At 46.0% G+C, this 21,226-nt stretch overlaps 1 protein-coding gene across 2 annotated transcripts in view; it reads left to right on the forward strand.

Annotated features, from left to right (window-relative positions):
* adamts6 (ADAM metallopeptidase with thrombospondin type 1 motif, 6) overlaps positions 1-19,748 on the forward strand; it is a 480,737-nt gene extending 460,989 nt beyond the window's left edge. For both annotated transcript variants that reach the window (XM_072496932.1, XM_072496933.1), the window contains 4 exons: positions 1,486-1,690; positions 9,008-9,184; positions 13,180-13,336; positions 16,408-19,748. In XM_072496932.1, coding sequence (XP_072353033.1) covers positions 1,486-1,690; positions 9,008-9,184; positions 13,180-13,336; positions 16,408-16,517 — 649 coding nt within the window. In that variant the 3' untranslated portion in view covers positions 16,518-19,748. The remainder of the gene's footprint in view (positions 1-1,485; positions 1,691-9,007; positions 9,185-13,179; positions 13,337-16,407) is intronic.
* The last annotated feature ends 1,478 nt before the right edge of the window (positions 19,749-21,226 follow it).

Below are 21,226 nucleotides of genomic sequence, written 5' to 3' on the forward strand. Positions count from 1 at the left end.
CACCTCTGCCCCAACCTGGCCGGGACACCACAAAATATTCACTCTTGTCTAGATTTAATTTGTACCCCGAGAAAGCCCCAAACTCCCAAAGCAGTTCCAGTATTCCCCCTATTGACACACTCGTTCCGACATGTATAATAACAAGTCATTGGCATATAAGGACACCCTATGCTCTATTCCACCACCACCACCCCCCCCCCCCTTCCATACCCTCAAACGTCTTAACGCGATGGCCAATGGCTCAATCACGAGTGCATACAACAAGGGGGACATAGAACATACAGTGCAGAAGGAGGCCATTCGGCCCATCGAGTCTGCACCGACCCACTTGAGCCCTCACTTACACCCTATCCCCGTAACCCAATAACCCCTCCTAACCTGTTTGGTCACTAAGGGCAATTTATCACGGCCAATCCACCTAAACTGCACGTCTTTGGACTGTGGGAGGAAACCGGAGCACCTGGAGGAAACCCACACAGACACGGGGAGAACGTGCAGACTCCGCACAGACAATGACCCAGCGGGGAATCGAACCTGGGACCCTAGCGCAATGAAGCCACAATGCGATCCACTTGTGCTGCCCTTCCTGCAGGACATCCCTCCCTAGTCCCATAGTGGAGAGAAGAGAAAAGTATTCCGAGCTGATGTTATTATCTAGCCTACACGAATATCCAGATTCTTCAAATATTGCTTACAGTGAATTTTTATACAAATATTTCCAGATTTTAATTGTGTGGTTCGAATATGAGCAGTTTTAACATTTTCTTTCTGGATTCAGAGTAATTTTAGGATTTGGGTATGTATAAAAATGCAGGGCTCAATGGAAAGGGCAGGGGAGTGGGCCAAATTGAACAGGGGCGGGATTCTCTGATCCAGAGGCCAAGTGTTGACGGCGTCAGAAACGCCATCGGGGACCCAACACGGCGCTGGAGCGGCCCACGCTGCTCGAGCTGCTGATCCCGCCGTCAACTGGGCGCAGTGGGGTCCTCGAATGCTCAGTGGCACCGGCACCAACGTGCACATGTGTACTGGCTCCCTTCTCCGCGCCGGCCCCGATGCAACATGGCGAAGGGCTAAAGGGGCCGACGCGGAAGAAAGGAGGCCCCCAGCCCGAGAGGCCGGCCTGCCAATTGGTGGGCCACGATCGCGGGCCAGGCCACAATGGAGGCCCAACCCCCCCTTCCCCCCCCCCCCCCCCTCCTCCCAGGGGTCGATCCCTCCTCCATAGGCCGCACCTGGACCCTTCCACGCCGAGGTCCCGCCGGCTGAGAGCAGGTACCAATGGCAGCAATTCTCCGCTCTGCGGAGAATTGCGTCCCGGCGTCGGGGAGGCGTGGTGCGATTCGCACCGGTCGTGGAGATTCTCCGGCCTGGCCCCGGGCTGAGAGAATCCCGCCCCAGCTCTTTTGAAAAGGTGGCACAGGCTTGAAGACTGAATGGGCCCCAGTGCTATATAATTCTAAGCTTATCTTCTTTGACTTTCAGATGGTTTATTGGAGATTGGTCTGAATGCAGCAAAACATGCGATGGTGGAATGCGTATACGAACTGTACTGTGCATTAGGAAAATTGGTCCCTCTGAGGAAGAAACCCTAGATGACAGCCACTGCCTAACACACAGGCCTATTGAGAAAGAGCCCTGTAACAACCAGTCCTGCCCACCACAGTGGGTTGCACTAGATTGGTCAGAGGTACAGACAACAGAATGCTTCCTTACGATTGCATATATGCTTATTCTGTTCAAACATGTTGTGATTTTATTACATGTACTTTAATTGCAAGTATAAATTCCTGTTAGTTTAAGAAAAAGACAAATAAGAACTATCGTTTTAAAATTATTGCTGAGTAATGAGCCTCACATGTGCTTATGTTGGACCCTGAACATTCTCTGCAGGGTATCTGGTGAAAGGACAATTTATGAGTGAACTTTCTATGGATAAAAAAAACTTACTGTCATCTGATATTCTGCATCAATTAACAAAACATTTAGGGGCCTATTTTCATGACTTGCAGACATGTAATAGCATTTACAGATTTTTAGAATGAAATTTTTACTTGTGTGTTTTCCTTTGCACTTGCCAAACCCTAATTGATTTTAAGGACGTATGGTATGTTGTCTGAGCATCGCTTTCTTTATGCATTTATCAAGATCATCATAGAATTTACAGTGCAGAAGGAGGCCATTCGGCCCATCGAGTCCGCACCGGCTCTTGGAAAGAGCACCCCACCCAAGATCAACACCTCCACCCCATCCCCATAACCCAGTAACCCCACCCAACACTAAGGGCAATTTTGGACACTAAGGGCAATTTATCATGGCCAATCCACCTAACCTGCACATCTTTGGACTGTGGGAGGAAACCGGAGCACCCGGAGGAAACCCACGCACACACGGGGAGGATGTGCAGACTCCGCACAGACAGTGTCCCAAGCCGGAATCGAACCTGGGACCCTGGAGCTGTGAAGCAATTGTGCTATCCACAATGCTCCCACGCTGCGGGATACTGGTTGTAAAGTAAATCTTTTCACCTTGGCGCCAGTGGAGTGAAGTGAATTGCCCACTCCCTTCAGGAAAGGTTTACTTGTGCAACAGAGATCATAAGCTCATTTCAACATATGGGCACTGAATTTCCTCAGCCAGCCTGGTCTACTGATGGTTTTAGTGGGGAAGACTAGGGGTTCCTATGGTGGTAAGGCATTAATGTGAGTGGAAATTGGGGCAACTTTGAGTCTCTCCCCTATTTTCTTTGTGCCTGGGGTTTCAACAGGTAGAGCAGGTCGGGAGGGACAGTTGTTTCATTTTCCCCCTTTCAGTTTGTGTCACAGGAAAAACAAATAGGATTAATAAGATGATTCTATATATCGGAGTTCTTGGATTGGTGACAGTGATATACCATATGTTCACATGAAGCCAGTGGCAGTGCGGTCTGCCAAAACAGAATAGTCAGGAATCCTTACATCACCTGACCACAAAGTCTGACCGACTGGCTGAGCTTTTGGGCTGGCCAACAATGCAATTTCCTGTCCTCCCACCCAGAGGGTGCCACTTGTACTAATATAGGTGTCCACCTGTTGGTCAGGCTTTTCAAATTGTAGTGCTGAACAAGAGACATTCCACTGTTGGTGTGGGAATGAAATAGGGACCACCAATTATCAGCACCACCGAGTACTGTCCACTTTTCAAAAATTACATGAAGTGACTGGTCCTAAATAGATGTAATTTTTTTTTATAAAGAAGAGTAAGGTAGACAAAATTTGCCTTCCCCCAGTTCAGAATTTTTTACTCCTGCTTTATCTCTGTCCTTTTCCATGGTAATACTAAATTGTGATTGCTATCCCCGATATGATCGGCAACTGTCACTTCACCCACTTGCCCTTCTTCGGCCCCCAAGACTAGGTCTAGAATTACATCTCCTCTCGTTGGGTTTGTTACTCATTGGGTGAAAATATTTTCCTGGACACACTGCATGAATTTGTCTCTCTGAGTTCCCCTTACATTTTTTGAATCCTAGTTGATATTGGGATAGTTAAAGTTTCCTACTATCATTGCCCTCTTGTTCTTACAGGCAGAAATTTGGCTATGTTTTTGATCTTCTCTCTCACTTTCACTATTTCGGGGTCTGTAGTATACTCCCAGTAGTGTGACTGCCCCTTTTTTATTTCTAAGCTCAACCCTTAAAGCCTTGTTTGTTGACCAGTTTAGTACACAATCTCTTCTCACAACTGCAATTGATTCTTAAACCATTAGTGCAACAGCCCCTCCTTTTTAATCTCCCACACTGTCATGTCTGAAGTGTTATGGGCCAGGATTTAGAGAACCCCAAAGTGTATCATGGAGTTCACCTGACCCACAACTTTTAATAGATTGTGGTATGGGGAGCACACGGCCCACTCGACAGGTGTGGTACAGCAGAAATGGAAAAGTATTTTTTAAAGCAAAACAATGTTTATTCTATGAATTCAAGTTAACCTTTTTAAAACATAAAGTGAACATCTTAGCAACCATCAATTCAAATACAACCCCCAAAGTAATCCTTTAAGCTTTCCTTTTAACTTCCATAAGACTTAAAACACCTTTTACCAGAAGCACATCAGGTTAAAGTCACTACTGTTATTAGTTTTAAATCACCAGGAATGATTTACAGTCTTTAGATTACAGAGAGAGACTCTAATACACCTTCTGGCCGTGACTGCAGCTATCCAGCTCTGAAAACGAAACTAAAACACATCCTGCAGCAAACAGCCTAAAACGAAAGTAAAAAAGCTGACAGACAGCCCAGTTCCACCCACTCTCTGACATCATTGCAGTAATAAACACCCATTTCTTGAAGGTACTCTCACTACAGATATTTATATACATACCCATTTATAAACAGCCATTTCTTAAAGGTACTCTCACATGACATAAGACTCTACAACCAGGGATATCGTGCTGCCAATTTTGTCCATCCTTTAGCCAGGTTTCCGTTATAGTATTTTGTTTCAAGTTACCTTGCGGTAGTTTCTATAGCTGTAGGTAGCACTGATATAGAATGGACAGTCAGTTGTATCTGCATCAAGGGTAGCAGTAGAGATTAGATATGGACAGATCGAGAAGTAACTTCTCGTGATTGTGTTCACCTGTGATAAATTTGAAACTTACATCTTGGCTGGAATGTAGTGAATATTAAAATGGATTACCAACCGTCAGATCAATAGTTCATAAGGCACTATAAATTGCTTCTGTCACAAATATGTTCTGAAAGTATCTTCTAAAAATATCCCAACGAATACTTTGAGTAGATCATACTGGTGAGATATTAACGTCTGTGATTTACATATGAGCTGGTAGAAATTGATCATCACAAATCACACTTGCAATAACTTAAAAACGCATTGCAGTAGATGATCCAGCTTCGAACCAACTGCATTTATTTTTTAAAAGATTTTATTGAGGCATTGATATATATACACATCAAACATAACCATTAAAAAGCAAGCAAACAGGAATGCAAATAATCAAAACAAATAAATAACTAACACCCCACCGTCCCTTCTCCCGCTTCCCAGCTGCCCTACCTCCTTTTTTAACCCCCCCCCCCCCCCCCCCCCCCCCCCCCCCCACTGCTGACATCTTAACTATTTTCAAAGAAGTCGATGAACGGCTACCATCTCCGGGCAAACCCCTCCACAGACCCTCTCAAGACCTTCTCCCACACCCCAGCCTCCACCTCCCTCCACAACTCTTCCTCCCACTTTGCCCAATACCCCTATCTGGACTTCCTCCCAATCCATCAACTCCTTGTAAATTTCCGACACCTTACCCTCACCAACCCCTGTTTTTCACACCCCCTTTTCCTGTAGCCCGTTGGGTGGCAGCTGGGGAGAGGACAGCATCTGCTTCCTGACAAAATCCCTCACCTGTAAATACTGGAACCAATTCTCATGGGCAACTCAAATTCCTCCACCAGCATCTCCAAACTCAAGAAGCTGCCCCCAACGAATAGATCTCCAAACTGCTCAATCCCTGCCCGTTGTCAGCCCCAAATCCCCTCATCCAGCCCCCCCGGAGCAAACCTATGATTCCCGCAGATTGGTGCCCAAACAGAGGCCCCCCAAACCAGCCTCAGGTGCTGCCGCCACTATTCCCACACCCTCAGAGCCGCCTCCACTACCGGACTTGTGGAGTACCTGGCCGGTGAGAACGGCAAAGGCACTGTTAACAGTTCCCCCAAACTCAAGTCCTTCCAAGAAGCTGCCTCCATCCACTCCCATACCGACCCCTGCCCCACTACCCACTTCCTAACCGTGGCTATATTCGCTGCCCAAAAGTAATTCTACAAATTAGGAAGAGCAAATCCCCCCCCCAACCCCTACTTGACCCCGCTCCAGCAGCACCTTCTTCAGCAACTGCATTTTATTATTCAACCAGAGTGGCCTGTGATTAAGTCAGATGTACCTAAATGCCTCCACCCTTACTTTGATTTTTATGACGAACTAACTCTGCATGAGAATTTGACATTCGAAATCCAGCAACGCATGCTATTAGCTGATTGTAACACCATTTCGCTCACACTTATGTTCTTGGGAAACATAAAAAAGCCTCTGTGATGTGTTCCAAATAGTGCAAGTTGCTTTATGCAATCACTATCACCACTGCCACCATATGTCGATACCTCTTGAAATAGTAGGTGTAGCTGTGAGTTATATTAGCATTTTATTTACATGTATAAAATAACAAGCTTACCAGATCTCACACAAAGTAGGAGCGAGAGAAAACAAATCCCATGATTCATACCTTTGATATTTATTGCCAACGTATACCTTGCATCACAGTTTAGGAAGGCACTGGTCCCTGGGATTATGATAGAGAGTCCAAGGTTAAAAGAACAAAGTCCCATAGCGAGCACGTTTAGCCACATGTTACCCGGTGCTCGCAGTGCTGAGAAACACATGGCTATACAAAACAAGGGGCCTCAGCGGGGAACGCACGGCCAAGGCCGCACATAGCCCCGTTTTGTACACTGGGAAGCTCTGCTCACAGGAGCTCCCCATGTCGTGAGAGATCAGCACGCCATTTTTTAATAGTGTCCAGATCTCCGAGGCCCCCAAAGTAACCCTTGACGCCCCCTCCAGCACAAACGCACCATTGGAGGGTCCCGCCGGCGTGGATTAAACCACCTCTCTTACCGGCGGGACAAGGCGGCGCGGGCGGGCTCCGGGGTCCTGGGGGGGGCGCGGGGCGACCTGGCCCCGGGGGGTGCCCACATGATGGCCTGGCCCGCGATCGGGGCCCACCGATCCGCGGGCGGGCCTGTGCTGTGGGGGCACTCTTTTCCTTCTGCCTTCGCCACGGTCTCCACCATGGCAGAGGCGGAAGAGACTCCGTCCACAGCACATGTGCGGGGATGCCGTGAGCGGCCGCTAACGCTCCCGCGCATGCGCCGCCCGGAAATGTCATTTCCGCGCCAGCTGGCGGGGCACCAAAGGCCTTTTCTGCCAGCTGGCGGGGCGGAAATCAGTCCGGCGCCGGCCTAGACCCTCAAGGTTAGGGCCCGGCCCCCCAAGATGCGGAGGATTCCGCACCTTTGGGGCGGCGCGATGCCGAACTGATTAGCGCCATTTTTGGCGCCGGTCGGCGGACATCGCGCCGATACTGGAGAATTTCGCCCGTGATCCTGCCCACAATGACCGGGATTTACATCGCAATGTTTCGCGAGATCGCATTGTATCCCGTGAGGCATTGCGAGTCGGGTAGATCCCGGGAGCAGGGTCTCCCGGCTTTTAGCGGCCATGCTACGCCGCAACGAGCTGCTTCTCAGGCGCAGCGTGGCCATTGGATCATGCCTTCTTGGCATGGAGTTCATTTGGTGGAAACACTGGTCAGAGAATGGAGCTGTTGGTTTATGAAACTCCCAAAATCCTGGCCATTGGGGTAAAATTCCCACAGGGGTTCTCCATTCTATTGTCACAGCTTCGGAGGGATTTTTGTTTTCTTCATTTACGGGATGTGGGCGTGGCGAACTAGGCCAATATTTATTGCCCATCCCGAGTTGCACATCAGAGGCATATCAGCAAAAAATAAAGAGAAGTTCGGAACATCCGATCGCACTTCCTCTGGACTTTGTGTTGAGAATACGGAGGGAATGTATTGGTACTTATGTGTTGTGGTCCTATTTCCTTTGCAGTGTTTTATATCAAGTGCAGTAGGCATTGTGGGATAACAGTATGCTGTGTTCTGTTTTTTGCCTTGAGTGACCTGAAGGCATTGGCTAATGCTTAGGTACCATTTTACAGGAACTCCTCGTTCCCTAGTTTCTTGCCCAAGTAATCATTCTTTGTGAATGGCAGTAGCTATTTAACATGGAGCAAGAAAGCTGAACTTTGGCCCGTCACCACCCGATATCCACACACATGCAGTGGAATCTTACAACCCTATCACGGTGGGGCAGGGCCATAAAATGCAGCGAGCCATTCAAAAAATTCATTGACAGCGGTGCGACCATAAAATTCCGCCAGCGTAAAATACCGCAAGTATAAAATACCGCCTATATATTCATTAGATATTGATTAGTGCAGTAATCCCATCCAATGTTCCATCTCCAGTTAGGGATCACTGAGACCAACATCAGAGCCATTCTACTTGAAAGCAGTTAACTTCGATAAGACGAAGGGTGGGATTTTCTGCACCGCCAGCAATATGTGCTGTGGCGGTGGAGGCAGCCCACCATGGGCCGGCGGAGGGATACTTTGGTCCGTTGCTGTCAACAGGGTTTCCCATTGTTCGTACCCTCTGCTGCCAGGGAGCCCACGATTGAGGATCGCCAATAGCGAGACCAGAAGATCCCATCGGTGGAAACAGCTGGAAATCCCACCCAAAGAATCAAACTTGGAACCTTTTTGACCTCTGTAGTTCTTTGCTTTTATAAATTTAGAGTACCCAATTATTTTTTCCAATTAAGGGGCAATTTAGTGTGGCCAATTCACCTACCCTGCACTGCACGTCTTTGGGTTGTGGGGCGAAACGCACACAAACACTGGGAGAATGTGTAAACTCCACACAGTGACCCAGAGCCGGGATCGAACGTGGGACCTCAGCGCCGTGAGGCAGCAGTGCTGACCACTGCGCCACTGTGCTGCCCGACCTCTGTATTTTTATACTGAATCAAGCATTTTCCCCTTGCTTCTTACAACACCAACATTTATTTCAGCTAATAGATCATAGTGGTGATTGCAAAACCAAATTTGGTCACTTGTGTTGCAGCCAGTGTTGGCATTTCACGACTCACGAGACCAACAGCCATTTTATAAATATTTATGTCAAATATTTATGAACATAAACAAAGGTTTTTCCAAATTTTTATTGAGCCACATTAATTTACTGTCAGGTTACACGCAGAATTCTGATGTTATTTCCTTCTGGAATGCAAACATTGCCACTCCTGGCACATTGGAAAAGCCTAGTAGGCTTCAAACATTTTGAAAACGAAGAATCCTGAAAGGCTAACTAATTCCCTCCTCTTTTGCAGTGTACTCCAAAATGTGGCCCTGGATTTAAGCATCGAATTGTATTGTGTAAGAGCAGTGACCTGAGCAAAACTTTCCCACCCTCCCATTGTTCAAATGAAAGCAAGCCCCCAGTCCGGATTCGCTGCAGCCTAGGGCGCTGCCCGCCGCCTCGTTGGGTCACAGGAGAATGGGGCCAGGTAAGTTGGCAGTCTTTCACATTTGTACTATTCTGAATCTTTACATATATATCCATGGTGATTCGTAGTGTGCAGACTAACATGGGCTGCACTTGGTAGAAGGAGACTGTATGAATGGGCCTGAATTATGTTGTTATTTCAACACACATGGAGGCTATCAAGCCCACTGAGTCCATTCTGGAACATTGTAGAGCAATCCAATCAGTTCCACTCCCCCACTTTGTTCCTGCAGTTGAGCAAGTTTATTTCCCTCAAGTGCTCATTCAATTTTGTTTTAAGAGCTAAGATCATTTCCACTTCCACCACCCTCATGGGCAACGAGTTCCAGGTCACTGCCATTCACTGTGTAAAAAGATTCTTCCTCACATCCCTTGCCTACAACCTTAAATCTGAGTTACCTAGGCCTTGTACCAGCTAATGGGAGCTGCTTTTACATAGAAAATAGGAGCAGGAGTAGGCTGTTCGGCCCTTATAATTATAGAATCATACAGTACAGAAGCGGCCCTTCAGCCCATCAAGCCTGCACTGACAAATATAAAATAACTCTAATCTTGATTAATCCCACTTCCCATCACTTTGAATGCTAAGACATTTCAAGTGCTCATCTAAATACCTTTTAAAGATTGCGAGGTGTCCTGCCTCGACTACCCTCCCAGGCAGTTCATTTCAGATTCACATCACCCTCTGGCTGAGAATAGTTTTCTTCAAATCCCCTTTCATCTTAAAACGATGTCCCTTGATTATTGATCAGGCTACACTAGGGTAGGTCGAGAACGGGCTACACCATGGCAGGCCGAGGATCAGACTACACTGGGGTAGGTCGAGATCGGGCTACACCATGGCAGGCCGAGGGTCAGGCTACATTGTGGTAGGTCGAGATTAGGCTACATTGTGGTAGGTCGAGATTGGGCTACACCATGGCAGGCCGAGGATCAGGCTACATTGGGGTAGGTCGAGAACGACCTACACCATGGCAGGCTGAGGATCAGACTGCACTGGGGTAAGTTGAGATCGGGCTACACCATGGCAGGCCGAGGATCAGACTACACTGGGGTAGGTCGAGATCGGGCTACACCATGGCAGGCCGAGGATCAGGCTACACTGGGGGAGGTCGAGATCGGGCTACACCATGGCAGGCTGAGGATCAGGCTACACTGGGGTAGATCGAGATCGGGCTACACCATGGCAGGCCGAGGATCAGGCTACACTGGGGTAGGTTGAGATCAAGCTACACCATGGCAGGCCGAGGATCAGGCTACACTGGGGTAGGTTGAGATCGGGCTACACCATGGCAGGCCGAGGATCAGGCTACATTGGGGGAGGTCGAGATCGGGCTACACCATGGCAGGCCGAGGATCAGGCTACATTGGGGTAGGTCGAGATCGGGCTACACCATGGCAGGCCGAGGATCAGGCTACATTGGGGGAGGTCGAGATCGGGCTACACCATGGCAGGCCGAGGATCAGGCTACATTGGGGGAGGTCGAGATCGGGCTACACCATGGCAGGCCGAGGATCAGGCTACACTGGGGTAGATCGAGATCGGGCTACACCATGGCAGGCCGAGGATCAGGCTACACTGGGGGAGGTCGAGATCGGGCTACACCATGGCAGGCCGAGGATCAGGCTACATTGGGGGAGGTCGAGATCGGGCTACACCATGGCAGGCCGAGGATCAGGCTACATTGGGGGAGGTCGAGATCGGGCTACACCATGGCAGGCCGAGGATCAGGCTACATTGGGGGAGGTCGAGATCGGGCTACACCATGGCAGGCCGAGGATCAGGCTACACTGGGGTAGATCGAGATCGGGCTACACCATGGCAGGCCGAGGATCAGGCTACACTGGGGGAGGTCGAGATCGGGCTACACCATGGCAGGCCGAGGATCAGACTACACTGGGGTAGGTCGAGATCGAGCTACACCATGGCAGGCTGAGGATCAGGCTACACTGGGGTAGGTTGAGATCGGGTTACACCATGGCAGGCCGAGGATCAGGCTACACTGGGGGAGGTCGAGATCGGGCTACACCATGGCAGGCCGAGGATCAGGCTACACTGGGGTAGATCGAGATCGGGCTACACCATGGCAGGCCGAGGATCAGGCTACACTGGGGTAGGTCGAGATCGGGCTACACCATGGCAGGCCGAGGATCAGGCTACATTGGGGGAGGTCGAGATCGGGCTACACCATGGCAGGCCGAGGATCAGGCTACACTGGGGTAGTACGAGATCGAGCTACACCATGGCAGGCCGAGGATCAGGCTACACTGGGGTAGGTCGAGATCGAGCTACACCATGGCAGGCCGAGGATCAGACTACACTGGGGTAGGTCGAGATCGGGCTACACCATGGCAGGCCGAGGATCAGACTACACTGGGGTAGGTCGAGATCGAGCTACACCATGGCAGGCCGAGGATCAGACTACACTGGGGTAGGTCGAGATCGGGCTACACCATGGCAGGCCGAGGATCAGACTACACTGGGGTAGGTCGAGATCGGGCTACACCATGGCAGGCTGAGGATCAGACTACACTGGGGTAGGTCGAGATCGAGCTACACCATGGCAGGCCGAGGGTCAGGCTACACTGGGGTAGGTCGAGATCGAGCTACACCATGGCAGGCCGAGGATCAGGCTACACTGGGGTAGGTCGAGATCGGGCTACACCATGGCAGGCCGAGGATCAGACTACACTGGGGTAGGTCGAGATCGAGCTACACCATGGCAGGCCGAGGATCAGACTACACTGGGGTAGGTCGAGATCGAGCTACACCATGGCAGGCCGAGGGTCAGGCTACATTGGGGTAGGTCGAGAACGAGCTACACCATGGGAGGCCGAGAATCAAGCTACATTGGGGTAGGTCGAGAACGAGCTACACCATGGCAGGCCGAGGATGAGGCTACACTGTGATAGGTCGAGATCGAGCTACACCATGGCAGGCTGAGGTTCAGTCTACATTGGGGTAGGTCGAGAACGAGCTACACCATGGGAGGCCGAGAATCAAGCTACACTGGGGTAGGTTGAGATCAAGCTACACCATGGCAGGCCGAGGATCAGGCTACACTGGGGTAGGTCGAGATCGGGCTACACCATGGCAGGCCGAGGATCAGGCTACATTGGGGTAAGTCGAGATCGAGCTACACCATGGCAGGCCGAGGATCAGGCTACATTGGGGGAGGTCGAGATCGGGCTACACCATGGCAGGCCGAGGGTCAGGCTACACTGGGGTAGGTCGAGATCGAGCTACACCATGGCAGGCCGAGGATCAGACTACACTGGGGTAGGTCGAGATCGGGCTACACCATGGCAGGCCGAGGATCAGGCTACACTATGGTAGGTTGAGGGTCAGGCTACATCAGGACAGGCTGAGAGTCAGGCTACAATGAAGAAGGTCGGGGATTGGGCTATGTTGTCGCAGGCTGATGGTCAGGTTATATCAGATCAGGCTATGCCATGGCAGGCCCAAGCTCAGTCTACACCAGGGACAACTTACACCAGGGACAACCAAGGGTCAGGGTCAGGCTATGTCGGAGCAGGTCAAGGGTCAAGCTACACGTGGACTGATTGAAGATCACACTATGATGGGACAGACCAAGTGTTAAATATGCAGCAGCTGGCCAAGGGTCCCTGTATGACAAGCAAAATTGTGACAGCCAGCAGTCATATTACATCAGGATAAGCTCTCAGATCTAATTGGCATTTGCTTAATCCTTTAGCCGAAGGATGTGGAGCTCATCAATATTACTCAAATGAGTCACACCATAAATTCAGCGGAATCAGCAGCATATCCTTTCAACCAACTGAATTTCCACCTTGGCACGCCTCCACTGTTATGCAGTCAATATCTTCAATAAAGTTATCAAAAAATAACAACGCTTTAGCCCTTTGCAAGATTAAAGTCAAAACAAGTTTTAAGCTGAGCATGTTTTCATTATCTGCATGAAGTCTATGAATGCGAAGTATTCAACATGAAATTCTGTTCTTTATTTATTGCAGTGTTCTGCACAGTGTGGTCTTGGCCAGCAGATGAGGACAGTCCAGTGTCTCTCATATACGGGTCAACCATCCAGTGATTGTCCTGAAACTCTTCGACCACCCTCAATGCAACAGTGTGAGAGCAAATGTGATGCTACTCCCATCGCCAATGCAGAAGGTTGGTACTTAAAAAATACACAATTGGATTAGGTGACACTTCAGGAAATACTTTTAGAATCCCATCAGTTTGAATTGTCTCAAGTATTTTTATGCACAGGATTCCTGTTAAGAGACACTCAAACTTTCTAAATTGCTCCAGTGTGGCGTGTTGCTAACTGGTTCAAATACATGGGCCTCTTTGTTGTGCCAGCAAAACCTCTGCCAAGTGAAAACAATGGCATTTGAAAACATCAGTGCTGTTTTAAAAGGAAACAAATTTGTGGATCATGTGTACATAGAATTTTATAAAAGAACAGTAGATTCATGTCAATTGACGTAGGCTCCATATTCCAAATGTCAAGTGGCAAAAGATGAGTTCCTTCTACTGGTAAAGGTCAGTCCTTTGAACTGTTTAATTCATTGACATTTGCTTTGGCACACACAATTTTGAAAGTTAAATGCAAAATATTACCAGATTTTAACAACTGGGATTGTGGAAAACAGTGAAACAAATACTCTAGGTAGTTGGTTGCTTTTTTAAAAAAACAATTGTTTAGTTCCTATTTTTAACAGCTTTGTCGTCAACACGCCATGTTTACTTACAGATTGGTTTTGGAGCAGATTGGGCAGTTGCAAACAGTCAAAATAAGTTTCTTATCATAAATCACTTTTTAAAAAATAATCATTTTTGGAGAAAATGTCTGTATGTTTTCTCAATTGGTGACAGAAGTGAGGCTGCATTTAGCAAAGCAGTTTCAAACAGTTTATACCAATGACAGACATGCTGTTGAACTCAGCATCTGTTTGGGTTCTTGAGCTATGCTTTTTGCATTCTGGTATTTGTTTGAAGCCAGACTTTGAAGCATTGCTTCTGTTAAGTGTACTGTTACATTCGGTGTTGAGACTATACTGTAGTACAAACACCAACAGCCCAGCCTGAACTACAATCTATGAAATACAGTTCTGTTCCATTTCTTTTAAGGTATGTGTGTGTGGCTACAGGATTGAGACAGTGCAAGATCACCTGAAAATTAAACCAAAATTCAATTTTAGTCATTTTCCATGCAGTTTCAAGTTTCCTTGTAGATTATGTAGCGTACTTCTCACAGTAGCTGCCAGTACTTTGTCATTTGTTGTTTATTGTTTTGAGCGTAACATATATCCTTGGTGTATTCCACATATGTAAATCAAGAGGTGGATATTCTTTACGATTCATTGATTCCAGACTAAGTATCCTTTAACCAATTGTTGGGCAAATTCCAGAAAGAATATTCCACCCGTGGTTATTGTACATTTTACAAAAGTAAATCATAAACGATAAACCATGAACGTAGCTTAGCAAAGTAAAAGTTGGAAATTCTTGAAATAAGCTGCAGCATAGTCATTACCTGAAAGAGAAAGAAACCTTAACATTTTGGATGGGATCATTCATCAAATCATAAAGCATTTCCTTTCTTCTGAAGAAATTAATTTTGACATTGGCCTGAATTTTATGCTCTCCCACCAGCAGGAGGAGGTGAGTGTGAAATTGCAGGGACAGGATTCCCTCCGTGCTCCCATCCGCCCCGACCACCCAGTGACTTTAAGCTGGGGAATGCAAGACCTCAGATGGGAAGCCCATGCTTGCCTCAATTGAGGCCCTTAAGTGGCCAATTAATGGTGACTTGAAGGCCGTTTCCCACCTTGCCTTAATTCTTAGGCTGGCGGGAACAATGAACTTACAGGGGGCAAAGCTGGAAAGAATCAAAGTTAGTTCTCGGGAGGAAAATATTGGGGGGGGGGGGGGGGGGGGGGCGGGGCGGGTTGTGAGGACACCTCCATAAGGGCAGCACGGTAGCATTGTGGATAGCACAATTGCTTCACAGCTCCAGGGTCCCAGGTTCGATTCCGGCTTGGGTCACTGTCTGTGCGGAGTCTGCACATCCTCCCCGTGTGTGCGTGGGTTTCCTCCGGGTGCTCCGGTTTCCTCCCACAATCCAAAGATGTGCAGGTTAGGTGGATTGGCCATGATAAATTGCCCTTAGTGTCCAAAATTGCCCTTAGTGTTGGGTGGGGTTACTGGGTTATGGGGATAGGGTCGAGGTGTTGACCTTGGGTAGGGTGCTCTTTCCAAGAGCCGGTGCAGACTCGATGGGCCCAATGGCCTCCTTCTGCACTGTAAATTCTATGATTCTATGAGATGCCCACTTCTGACTTAAGGCCCGGTGACCTCTGAACCCCCTGGTCTCTTCCTCAAGATGCCGATCATCCCCAACGCAATCTTCCAGGCCTTCCCTACCCTCCCCATCCTGGGGCCCTTTACACTTACCCTGTCCTCCAGCACTTAGGCTCAGGCAGCTTGATGCAGTTCCTCTTCTGATTACAGCAGCACTGTCTTATCGACTGGCAGCTCTCTAAGGCTCCCACGTGAGAGGCGGAAATCCTGCAGTCAATCAATGGTCATTGGAGGTCTAAATTGGCTGTGGGGAAGTCGGAATCGGTGGGGACTCTTTGCATGGTGGGTGGAGAGCCACCACCACCCGAAAATTCAGGCCAATCGTTGATGACTTTCCTATATTCTTCCCAATGCTGAAATAGGAATCTGGCTTTAATGGCAATCGCTTTGATATGGTAGGACTAAGGCAAATAACATGTAGAAAAATGCATATTTCATTGCTTTCGGAAACAGTAGGAGATACCTTCAGCATGTGACCAACCACCAGTTCTTCTAACAGCAAATTATAGGATAAATTCCACTGAGAATCTGCTCTGAATGGCAGTATGGTTCATAAAATCAAAGCTAGAACATTGCAAGGCAATCTCCAATCTCTGATTCCTTAAAGTGGGCTCCACATATGAGTACGGGATTGGGATATTTATCCATCTATGTGCATGATAGGATATGGAAATGCAACATAGATTTTTTTTAAATAGCTTATAAACTGGAAATAAAACAAATTGGAGCAAATGCCACAACAGTTCATCAAAGATTTACTTCATCCATCTGGAGGATAAGTGAGGTGCTTCTCGTGGAGGCATATACATCTTGGAAGTGAGTCATGTCAGTTTTGTTGCCTTACTCAGTGCTGTCAATTCTTTTACTTTTCATAGAATGCAAAGATGTGAACAAAGTGGCTTACTGCCCACTGGTGCTGAAGTTCAAGTTCTGCAGCAGAGCATACTTTAGACAGATGTGCTGTAAGACCTGCCAAGGACATTGACCCGAAACAAGCCTCGTTAATTCTATCATGGAAAACGTGCCTGCCCTGAATACACACAATGGAATGGGATTTGATGTCCCCCAAAGTCTTTACCCTGTGGAAAATGTAACCACTGGTCAGCTTCAGCTGACAAAAATTTGCTGTTATTTTAACTTCTGTGAAGTGGGATTTTAAAAAAAACAAAGGTGCTGGACACAGAGGAGGAGATGCCAGTTTTAAGTTTTCTGCTCAGCCACATGAAAAACACTCAGCTGTTAAGAACATGCATGGTCACTTGAACAAATTGAATAGTTGGTTCACCTCCAGGGACCAGAACGTTAATGTAATATATATTGGATCTAAATAAGACAGAGAGCAGTTTGTATATGTTCAAAAGCCGATAAAGCAGAAAACAATAATTATCTGAGCTTGCCTAGCTATATAAAACTCTGAAATGTTTTCGATACACTTCAAAAACGTTACAATTATTTATCTCACGTAACAGTGACCAAAAAAGTTTTATAGTATCAACTGATAAGTTATTTAAAAAAGAACCAAAAATGGAACACATTTATTCTGTATGAGGTGCTACAATTCCAGTGCTTTCTGCTGAAATTCTATTTTCAAGGAGCCATGGTTTTAAAAAATAATGATGTATCTACCCTGGAACTCTCAATCAGGAGAGTTAATCCATTTAGTAAGTGAAAGTGGAGCAAATCATTCATCCTGTAGGTCTACAGGAGTGCTTCAAAATCAATGAACGTTTCTTGCTGTCAGGCAGAGTTGAAAATTAAGGCATGTTGACAAAATAATTTTACCATGATTCCATTCACTAAGATTTGTTAATAAAATAAAAGGGAAACACAGATGTTTCTGCTGAAGCTATTGTAAAGTAAGGGGTGGCAGAGATGATGAACTCAAGCATTGTTCTGCCAGTGCAAATGATGCCTAGAGCTTGGATTCGACCAGTCTCACTACCTTTGTTTATGCTACTGGTTTTGGAGTGGCCTCGACCACACAGGCATCCAGTTTCTTAAATCATGCTCGGTTCAAGCAGTTCTAGTCAAGACCACCATGCTAGGCATAATGCAAAGACAGACTATTCACTTTGAAATGAGTCACACCTTTCAGCAAAGCTTGTAATAAAAAGAAAGAAAGAAATTCTCCAGATGCTTCCCTGCTTCGAAAGGGGAAACACCTGTTTCAAAATCATTTCTGTGCTGCTAAACAGATAAGTGCAGCCAAAGAATATTTGCAAAAGAGAAAATATAAATGGTGTTAGGATATTTAGGTAGCACTACTCTCACTAGGAATATTAAGCAATACATTACGTTTAAAGTTGACAATGTATTGTTTGTTACCTTAATTATATTTAAATGTGAAACCACATAGTATTTGTACACTAAAGCTAAAAGAAAACAGACATGATTCCAAAGCCCAATGCTAGCAGAGTAAATGGCCTAGCTTGATTAAGGACTCGATATTGAGATAATAAAAGAGGATACTTGTTCATATAACTATAGTACTTGAAAACTTGGCAGTTTGCAGCAGGTACTTTATGAATGTGCATTTGTGTTGGACTGTGCCTCTTTTGTCTAGTGCAATGAACCTATCTTAAGTGAGAATATTTGTAAATCATTGTGTACAAAAACCATTAACATGCAAAACAGGGCACTTTTCATCAGTTAGGTGAGATTCTGTAGATTTTGAATGAAACAAATGTTTAGTAGAGTACATTTATTTTCATTTCAAAATAATTATTTTAAAGTAATTTTCATGAAAAATGTGATTTTTTTTTAAATAAAGAGAACTAACCAGCTAACTATACATCACAAAATTAAATAAGCAAGGATGTGATTTGTTACACAAAAATATACAAATTGACAATTTTCTTTCACGGCAATCTGCACAGGAAATTGTCATGTCGCACATTTGGTCTGAAGTCATAGCTACAAAAAAAATCCTTTCTGATGTAAATACAGACCACAAGGTTTTTTTTTGACAATCTGTATATGATGTTTTGCTGCACACTTGGTCATAACCATGGAAATCCTGTCTGTCATCTACTACCTCTTGACAGTATTTTTAAACAGCTTTCTTCCACAACGCAACTGTCCATCAAACACCTATCACGAGGCTTGCTTAACAAACTAGTTCCAAACATTGGACATCTTTCTGAACAAAACTATCTATCCTGGTGCTGTCATGCCTTGAGAAGTCTAAGTTATCATAAAGGGAATACTGTTGCTATGACAATCCCAAGAATGGGGCCCTCATATTAGTGCTTTAATACTCCAGGGCATGAGTGTGTTTATCAATAAATGTTGCATTTCAACAAGGAACTTTATTTAAAGAATTCTTCTTTACCTCAGATTAGGTATTTACATTGCAAAGATTTGTTTCCATGGACATATTTTTGTTCTGTGGTACTGGTGCTATATAACTAGGGAGTTGAATGTATATCTACATATAGAACAGCACTGAGTGGAATGAAAACAACTCCCTCGACCAATATTGGATTACATTATTAAAGGGAACAGAAGGAAAAATGTATTTGAATTAATAAACTGAGAAAAAAAAACTAGCTGAGAAAAAAAACTTCAAACTGGGACTCAATGTGGAACTGAAATTGGACCAGAAAGTAATGTGTTCAAATAGCACAGTACATTGCTGCTGCTACTTTGTAGCCACCTTAATATCAAAGTTGGATCCTTTCTATAGTTTTCAAACTGATAACAGAAATAATTGCGCAAGCTGTAAAGGAGTTTGACAGGTCTGCCATTGCTGAGAGGAACAGTACATTGTAGCCAGTACGATGAAGAGCCCAAGGCACACATTGCAGTATTATCAGCATCTGGTCATAGAGACTGAGAAAGGACTTGTCCACAGGTATATCCCCAAGGTGCATACTTCATGGAGCGATACACTTAATTATGGATTCTATTAATCACTGAATGTCACATAAATATCCTTATCCAGAATGGAAACTAGCATTGTATTATTGTGATTAGTTGCTTATATTTTATATTCAGTATTAATGTGGTACACTGTTACTAAATATTTTCTTTTTTGTAAATTATATGCTAATTTATTGCCATGTTTCAAGACACTTGTTCTACATTCATTTCACTGCATATATTGAAAGGTAATACTGAATGCAGTGAAATGATATTCCATATTTGTGACACAGATTGTTTTTTTTCCCCTAGGTAATTTAAAACAATAAAAATGCAGCTTCTAAACATAGAAGAATTTCTGTCACCCTTTTGTTTATTTGCTGGATTACCTATGAACCTAGGAACATACGAATTAGATGTGGGAGTAGGCCATTCGCCCTTTGAGCCTCCCCTGTCATTTGACAAGATCATAGCTGATCTATTGTGGTCTCAACTCCACTGTCCAAACTTAGCAACAGTGCCTTCAGTTCCTTCCTCCAGATCATTAATGTATATTGTGAAAAGTTGTGGTCCCAACACCGACCCCTGAGGTACACCACTAGTCACCAGCTGCCATCCTGAAAAAGGCCCCTTTATTCCCACTCTCTGCCTTCTGCCAGTCAGCCAATCCTCTATCCATGCCAGGATCTTACCCTTAACATATTTAACAGCCTCCTATGTGGAACCTTGTCAAAGGCCTCCTGGAAATCTAAATAAATCATGTCCACTGGTTCTCCTTTGTCTAACTTCCTTCTTACCTCCTAAAAGAACTCTTAACAGATTTTTCAGACTGACCTCCCTTTGGCAAAGCTGTGCTGACTATTTTATCATGCACTTCCAAGTACTCCGCAATCTCATCTTTAATAATGGACTCTAAAACCTTACCAATGACCGCAGTCAGGCTAACCGGACTATAATTTCCTGGCTTCTGCCTCCCTTCCTTCTTGAACAAGGGCGTTATATTTGCCATTTTCCAGTTCTCTGGGACCCTCCCTGCCTCCAGTGATTCCTGAAAGATCGCCACCAATGCCTCCACAATCTCCTCAGCTATCTCCTTTAGAATCCTGGGTTGTAGTCCATCTGGTCCAGGTGACTTATCCATCGTCAGACCTTTCAGTTTCCCCAGAATATTGTCCTTCGTGATGGCCACTATACTCACCTCTGCCTCTGATTCTCAATGGATATTGTTGATGGTCAATGGATATTTTTTGGCTGGAGGAAGGTTTGTAGTGGTGTCCCCCAGGGGTTGGTACTGGGACCCTTGTTGCTCCTGGTATATATTAGTGATCTAGATCTTAGTGTGCAGAGGACAATTTCAAAGTTCGCAGATGATATAAAACGTCAAAGTGTTGTAAACCGTGAGGAGGATGGTGTAGAACTTCAAAAAGTTGGCAAAATGGGCAGATTGGTGGCAGATGAAGTTAAATGCAGGGAAGTGCGAGGTGATACATTTTGGTAGAAAGAATATGGAGAGACAATTGGCGCAATTCAGTGAACTTAAAGCTAACTCAATTTTCAGGAACATTTGGCAGGGTCTTTCTCAGTAACGACGAGATTCACCTCACTATTCACTGGCATTTTGTTGTTTTTTTTAGTCTTGGGAGGTTTCTCCCCACTGAGGCCACACTTTAGTCAATTTCTCACAGATCGGGGAGTCATTTTGACTGGCAGCACCGATCCCTGCACACTTAGTCACCGCCGCTTTATGGGTCCTCCTTTCATCCACCCAACCTTCTTGAGGCCCCTAGTGCCACCCCCTCACCCCCCTCTAATGGGCAAGAACATGCGTGCCCG

This window comes from Scyliorhinus torazame, chromosome 3 (assembly GCF_047496885.1).
Source record: "Scyliorhinus torazame isolate Kashiwa2021f chromosome 3, sScyTor2.1, whole genome shotgun sequence".
Lineage (NCBI taxonomy): Eukaryota > Metazoa > Chordata > Chondrichthyes > Carcharhiniformes > Scyliorhinidae > Scyliorhinus > Scyliorhinus torazame.